The sequence below is a fragment of the Pollachius pollachius genome, assembly GCF_949987615.1.
Source record: "Pollachius pollachius genome assembly, chromosome: 14".
Lineage (NCBI taxonomy): Eukaryota > Metazoa > Chordata > Actinopteri > Gadiformes > Gadidae > Pollachius > Pollachius pollachius.
Genome location: NC_136947.1, coordinates 22952913 through 22960412, shown reverse-complemented (window position 1 = coordinate 22960412; position 7500 = coordinate 22952913). Strand labels below are relative to the sequence as shown.

Sequence of the window (7500 nt, the reverse complement as noted above, 5' to 3'; positions counted from 1 at the left end):
TTTCACTCACAAGAGATTTATATTATAGCTATAGCTCAGGAATCGACTTTTTGCCAGATTTCATGCAGATCTTAGGTTCATATGGAATTGTGTTTCTTTTTTAATTTATATACATATTTTTATATATATTTTCATCTCACGTAAATGCGCATTTGACCCACAATTTTGCATGATCGCGTTTGTACATTCACTAATTCACTTCAGAAAGGCAGAATCAGTTGTTCCAAAAATGTAGGAAGCATTCGGAGACCGTAATGCTTGCATCGTATCAACTGACTTGGAACATTGCACAATCTAAAAAGCCATACAATGAAGGGGAGTTTGTTAAAAAATGCCTCAGTGGAGTTGTTGAAATCTTGTCTCCTGAAAACGACAAACTAAAACTAATGTGTCAGACGTCCAACTGTCCCGCCATACTGTTGAACACAGAATATCGGACATTAACAGGGCTACTGAATCGCAGCTGCACACAAGCATGCAAATATTTGAGTGTTGCATTGGATGAGTCTTGTGACATACAAGACAAGCCTCAGTTGGCAGTATTTGCATGATCTGTGTCAAACGATTGTTGGATCAAAGAACAACTCCTGGATATTGGGCCATTAAAAGACGGAACCCGTGGCATAGATGGGAAAGAAACAATGATGGCTGCATTCGTGAAAGCTAATTACAATAAATCTGTCTGGGCAGAGGTCTGAACAGAGGTGTGTGTGTGTGTATCTATGTGTGAATGTGTGTACGTGTGTGTGTGTGTGTGTGTGTGTATGTGTGTGCGTGTGTACATGTGTGTGTGTGTGTGTGATGTGGCTCTTTGCAGTAACACAGTATACTGTAGCTGTACATTGAACATTGTGCTTTTACAAGCTTGCCTGCATTATTTTTGCTGGCGGGAAAAATGTATAGATTTCTTTTTGAAAAAACAACCTCATCCAGGGGAGTCAGTGGCGTCTCAGCCTGTCTTAAAGGAAAGGGAAATGAAGAAAGAAGAAAGTGGGGATGACAGCAGTTCATCAAAGGAGTGGGAGGGCGAAGTAGAGGATCAAGAAATAGAGCAAGACGAGAAGGTGGAGCTGCTCTTAGTGAGGATACTGTTGGCATCCTGAGGGAGGCTCCCTTTGAAAAAGTACCCTTCACAACAGTTTGGCAATCTGCAAGGCAGTTTTATTCATGACTGCTTTGACCTCTACTCCTGGCTGGAATGTTCGAACACGAAAGATATTAGGTTCAGCTTTGCATGCCAAAATATAACATTTACTGCTATTCAGCCTACTTGTTTTGCTTGGACCTCCAAGCAATGATTCTGTTGATTTCTGTTTTAAATTCCTTTGCTGCATTACTTGAGGTATTGCTCGTTGAGAGTAAGATTTGTCCAAGTCCTAGTTCAGCCTTGAGTCTGTTGTTTAATACATAACTGTATATCTTTTGCCATTGGCTGTCTATGTAATGCGAATAGCAGTGGACGTTGTGGGTCAGTGTTGTGTTTTTCAGTTGGAAAACACGCATTTGATGCTGATTGCGGGATGTCTGCGTGATTCGTGATTTACGCAGTGGGTCGGATGCTCAGTTGGTTTGTTTGTTTATGCTCTGTGTGCCAATTGCTGTTTCTTGGGAATCAACCTTTTGAACGACACACTTCAGACCCACGGTAACACCAGAAAGGTAAATCTCTGGTGCCGCCATGGTTATGGGAAGGGATGTTTTCAAGGGGTCATAATATGCTTTTTTGCTTTCTTTGCTTTGGTGTTATATATCTTTTTTATCCATGTTTAAGGTCCGCTTAATTAAAATTATCATAATCTGAGCCTTTGGAATCGTGGCCACCGAAAAAAACCCTCATCCACCGCCTAAAACGCATAGTTTGCAGTAAGCATTTTCTTCCGTAGCAATCTGACGTCAGACTGTCACGGAAGTTAAGAAGTCATGCCTTCCGGCTGCTCAGCCATGCCCTCAAACAAAGCTGTTTACAGCGGTGGCACAGAGAAGATGCTATTCTCTGTGCGAAAAAAAAATTCCCTTTGCATGGACTTCATGATTAATGAGCAGTTACAGTTAATTTTTACCACCATTCCTCCGCAGACCAGCCCTAGCCTTGCATTGTGTTCATGCTTAATTTTGCTGAGGAATGCTTTCAGAACCATGCACAGTAACGTTATGATGCAGGATTTTGGCCTTGTCAGTCTTTACAGACGGGGCAGTTCCCACTTTGTTGGCACAACCTGGACTTTCAGGGTCACAGCCTGTAAATATGATTCATTAGTTGTGGATTTGTTCTGTCTAAAACAAAGAAGCTAGCTAGTACAGAGTGTTCATGGTTGTAGCTGAGCAGTACAACCACGGCAAAAGACACCTAGCATTATTTATTTGTAATGTTTTGGTTCGTAAGATGTGTGCCTTGGCTAACTTTCTAGCTCACATTATTTTGTTGGGTTAAATTTATGATTATGCAAGCTGTAATATTACTGCGGCATTAGGCCTTATACATCGTGATGCCACATAGTCAATACGAGAGAATCAGAACAATGACCGAAAAAACATTTTGACGATTACAATAACCCTCCGGTGCCTCTATGCTATAAACTGGAGCATTGACTTTTGACCTTTTATTATTGTAAGTTGTACTTGGCGATCATGCATTACAATTAAAATGCGGACCGCAAGCTACGACATCTGCAGAACAAGCTGTCTTCAAGGTTGTGTTCCCTAAGTCCAGGAACAGTGTTGGGATTAAAGCGTTACAAAAGTAATGCAAATAATTGAATGCATTACTTTTTGCTGTAACGCGGTAATGTAAGGCATTACAAAAAAAATAATGGTAATATTTGACTCTGTACAAATCTCAGTACGCGTTACAATGCATTTTAAACCCCAAATTAACTTGTGTGTTGTTTTTATACAAATTCGCCAACACAGCGAGATTCGCAGGAGAGAAAAAAAATCTGTGCAAATGTTTACTTCCTCTTACTGCTAGAGGATCACGGCAGCAGCAGAGTCCAGGGGGGCTGGTTGGAGTCTTTTCGCTCGGTTCTCCGTCTCAACAGTAGGGCTAGAATGGAGTGAGAAGACTACAACCAGCCTGCCTTTCTGTTTCCTGTCAACGAGCAATGAGTCTTCCAAACGAAATCAATGGATTTACAAAATGCCAAATAAAACACATTTTGCTGTTTTACTTGACTTGGAACATCAACGAACACCACCAACCACTTGGTGAGTTGCACATTTCTGAAAACGAATGTGTAGGTTTTTTTTAAGGACAGTTTTGTGAATGCCCATAGCCAGCCATTGTGAATCAGGCAGGGGCGATTCGAAATGAGCCAAATACCCAAGACAGGACAAATAGTCAAAATGTCAGTGTCAACCACTCTATTTCATCCTAGACAAACCAGAAAGGGGGCTCAATGTTTTCTTTTACAATCTACAGTAGTAGGCTCTAGTTCTTTTGATTTCAATATGAATAACTTAAGTTACAGTATTTCTATTATAAAATGTATTGCACCATGAGCCATAACTGCGACCATTATATTGTACTTGTGTTAGCCTTAAGCCTAACTCAGTCATTATGCTATACCACATCTCCTACTGCTGTGTAATGAGCTGCATTGAACACAAAAAGATCTATTGAGAACACCAAATCCATATTTTCTGTTATTTTGGTGAAATATGTAAGGTAAGGTAATGCAAAAGTAATCTAAAAGTAGTCTAAGGCCTTACAATTCAAAGACAGTAATATTGTAATGTAACTAATTACTTTGAAATGACGGTAACAAGTAATAAATAATGCATTACGCTTTTGAAGTAACTTGCCCAACACTGTCCAGGAAGGGGGACTGCACGCAAAGCAGATCAACACACACCCTAAATACAGTTAGTTGTAAAATTTATTTTTTATTCCAAACAGTAAGACATCCAAATATTTTTTAGAATTATTACAATACGTAGCATATTTAGATGGAAGGAGAAAACAGAATAAATGTTTTACAGACTCAGTGGATGCCCTGCTGAGCCAGGTCTTTGATGAGGTGTTTGACAACCCATCGCCCTTCGTTGAAGACGATCCCCCATCCCCACCGACCTGTCATCCCAGTATGGGAGACCCCCAAAGGAGGAAGTTGTTGCCGCCATGTCTCCCGCTTCAGTCAAGCGGCGGCCGGAGCCCTGCACACGAGGGGATGACCACCCTGACATCCTGTCCCAAGTAGCACCAGCTGACAAAGCTGTGATAGAAGAGACGCCTGTCACGCCTGTATAGAGGGGATATATTAACAATCCTGTTCGAATATTATGTGTACATACAAGGATGCTTCAGTAAAGTTTTTGTACTTTTGCAAAAAATGTACTTTGAGGAAAACATTAATTTGTCATATCTTTATTCGTTATTTGGATCCTGTGGTATAATGAAACCTTACTGTTCTGAATTTATTTTTAGAACGTTGTATCTCATTACATTACATACAAAACATACTCCTCTTCCGTCCTATTCCTGAACTGTCCAGAGTCGGCTCTGGGGATGTTGTTTGTGTTCTGCAGGCTATACAGAAGCAGTTAGGCCGGGGTGGTGCACCATGCATGCAATAGAAGCTGCTTCATGCAGCATAGGGCATAGTATTGATCCAGGATGCAACATGTATTAACAATGTTGCTGGGATGGATAAGAATGGAATGTTTCCCAACGCAAGCAACGTAAGTCTCATTCTGGGATAAGATACAACAAAAACAGGAGCACTGTAAGTGATGATACCAACTGATGGTAAATCTTGTTGTTTCTTGGCAGCAGATGTTTTCCACCCTGCTGGGTGTTCTGTCACAGTTTCGACAAGCAGACCTAACTAAGAAGTTATAAAATATACACTTCGGCCAGTCACGGTTGCAGAATTCACAGTTAAATTCTAGATCTGAAATAAAAGATAGCAAAAACATAACTTACCTCTGAAACCTGCTGGTACTTGGTCGCTGTTTCAAGTCGATCCGATCGTTCAGCCTGAGTTTGAGATTCTGTATCCGACTTGCGATCTTAAACTTGCGATCATTAAAACCTGTTTCCAATGTTTACAGCTGCTAGGGGGTGTGAGATTGTCGACACGCGCGCAAATCATTAAAACAGAACAGCGTTTTTGACCGAGGCTGAAAGTGGTTCTTCAGAAAACAACTGTGTGAGAATAACAACGTGTATTTTTAACTTCAAGGCAGATAAACCCTTTCTAGTAGTACCCCCAAATGCAATTATTAACCACAAAAAAGCATAATATGAGCAATGTGCCATTGTTTTGTGGTTAGAGGAAACTAGAGCACCAACAGGAAACCCAAGTGAACACAGGGAGAACAGCTCCACAGAGTAAGGCCCAGGGAGGCTTCTGTGAGCAGCATTGCTAACCCGGACGCTTCTCGCTGACACTTCACAACGGCTTCGTAGCAGCAAACACTCACGAGAGTTGTAGGATGGAGAGGAGGATGTGCCCGGGCTCAGGGTCATTCTGGAGAGGTCCAGGTCACTGCAGCTCCCCCCCTCCTCCTCGGGGCTCACCACAGAGTCGGGCGACAGGGTCAGCGGCTGCCCGCTGACCCTGTCCTGTGAGCCTGTGAGGCCCGGGGTCCCGCACCGGCTCCCCGCAGGACCGCAGGACGAAGAGGACGGACCCTCACCGGCGTCCTGCTCCATGCAGAGGCCCTGCCTCCCAAGGCCCACCAGACGCCTCAGGACCAGGGCCGGGGGATCCCCCTCCACGCCGGCCGCCACGTGCTGGGGGCTGCCAATGGCGGAGGACGGGGCGGAGGAGAGGTCGCAGGCCTGGGGGCAGACGGCTGAGATGGGCACCAGGCCCTGCAGCACGGCGGCCGGGATGGGGTGCCCCCCGACGCCCACAGCCTGGGCGGGCATGTAGGCCGCCATGGCCGCCCACTGCTGCTGGGTGGCAGGGAAGATGTTGGCCTGGCTCCAGATGAGCGGCTGGCCCCCCGGGAGCACCTGGGCCATCTGCAGGGGCCCCTGCATGGGGAAGGCCAGCGTCTGGGCCTGGCCTCCGTAGGGCTGCTGGGACCACTGTGCTGCCTGCACCGCACCCATCGTCATGTAGCCTGGAGGGGGAGGAGGAGGAGGAGGAGAGGAGGGGGAGGGGGGGGAGAGGAGGGGGAGGGGGAGGGGAGGTGGAGGAGGAGGAGGAGAGGAGGAGGAGGAGGAGGGGGAGGAGGGGGAGAGGAGGGGGAGGGGGAGGAGGAGGAGGAGGAGAGGAGGGGGAGGGGGGGAGAGGAGGGGGAGGGGGAGGAGAGGAGGAGGAGGAGGAGGGGGAGGAGGAGAGGAGGAGGAGGGGGAGGAGGGGGAGGGGGGGGAGAGGAGGGGGAGGGGGAGGGGAGGAGGAGGAGGAGAGGAGGAGGAGGAGGAGAGGAGGGGGATGGGGAGGAGGAGGAGGAGGAGGAGGAGGGGGATGGGGAGGAGGAGGAGGAGGAGGAGGAGGAGGGGGAGAGGAGGGGGAGAGGAGGAGGAGAGGAGGAGGAGGAGGAGAGGAGGAGGAGAGGAGGGGGAGGGGGAGGAGGAGGAGGAGGAGGAGGAGGGGGAGAGGAGGAGGAGGAGGAGGAGGAGGAGGGGGAGGAGGGGGAGGGGGAGGAGAGGAGGAGGAGGAGGAGGAGGAGGAGAGGAGGAGGAGAGGAGGGGGAGGGGGGGAGAGGAGGGGGAGGGGGAGGGGGAGGAGGAGGGGGAGGGGGAGGAGGAGGAGGAGGAGGGGGAGGAGAGGAGGAGGAGGAGAGGAGGGGAAGAGGAGGGGGAGAGGAGGGGGAGGGGGAGGGGGAGGTGGAGGAGGAGGAGGAGGGGGAGGGGAGGTGGAGGAGGAGGAGGAGGAGGAGGAGAGGAGGAGGAGGAGGAGGAGGAGAGGAGGGGGAGGGGGAGGGGAGGTGGAGGAGGAGGAGGGGGAGGAGGAGGAGGAGGAGGAGGAGGAGGAGGAGGGGGAGGAGGGGGAGGGGGGGAGGGGGAGGGGGAGGAGAGGAGGAGGAGGGGGAGGAGAGGAGGAGGAGGAGGAGGAGGAGGAGGAGGAGGAGGAGGAGGAGGGGGAGGAGGGGGAGGAGGAGGAGAGGAGGGGGAGGGGGAGGAGAGGAGGAGGAGAGGAGGGGGAAGGGGGGAGAGGAGGGGGAGGGGGAGGGGGAGGAGGAGGAGGAGGAGGAGGAGGGGGAGGGGAGGAGGGGGAGGAGGAGGAGGAGGAGAGGAGGGGGGGAGAGGAGGGGGAGGGGGAGGAGGAGAGGAGGAGGAGGAGGAGAGGAGGAGGAGAGGAGGAGGAGGGGGAGGGGAGGAGGAGGAGGAGGGGAGTAGGAGGAGGAGGGGGGAGGGGAGGAGGAGGAGGGGGAGGAGGGGGAGGGGGAGGGGAGGTGGAGGAGGAGGAGGAGGAGGAGGAGAGGAGGAGGAGGAGGAGAGGAGGGGGAGGGGGAGGAGGAGGAGAGGGGGAGGAGGGGGAGAGAGGGGGAGGGGGAGGGGGAGGAGGAGGAAGAGGAGGAGGAGGGGGAGAGGAGGGGGAGGGGAGG

The 7500-nt window shown here is 49.6% G+C and overlaps 1 protein-coding gene across 1 annotated transcript in view; it reads right to left on the bottom strand.

The window, feature by feature from the left end:
* LOC307086212 (uncharacterized protein) overlaps nucleotides 1-7500 on the bottom strand; it is a gene marked incomplete at both ends in the record, with an annotated part of 18368 nt that overhangs the window by 4594 nt on the left and 6274 nt on the right. The window contains one exon of the mRNA XM_079751350.1: nucleotides 5422-6069. Coding sequence (XP_079607476.1) covers nucleotides 5422-6069 — 648 coding nt within the window. The remainder of the gene's footprint in view (nucleotides 1-5421; nucleotides 6070-7500) is intronic.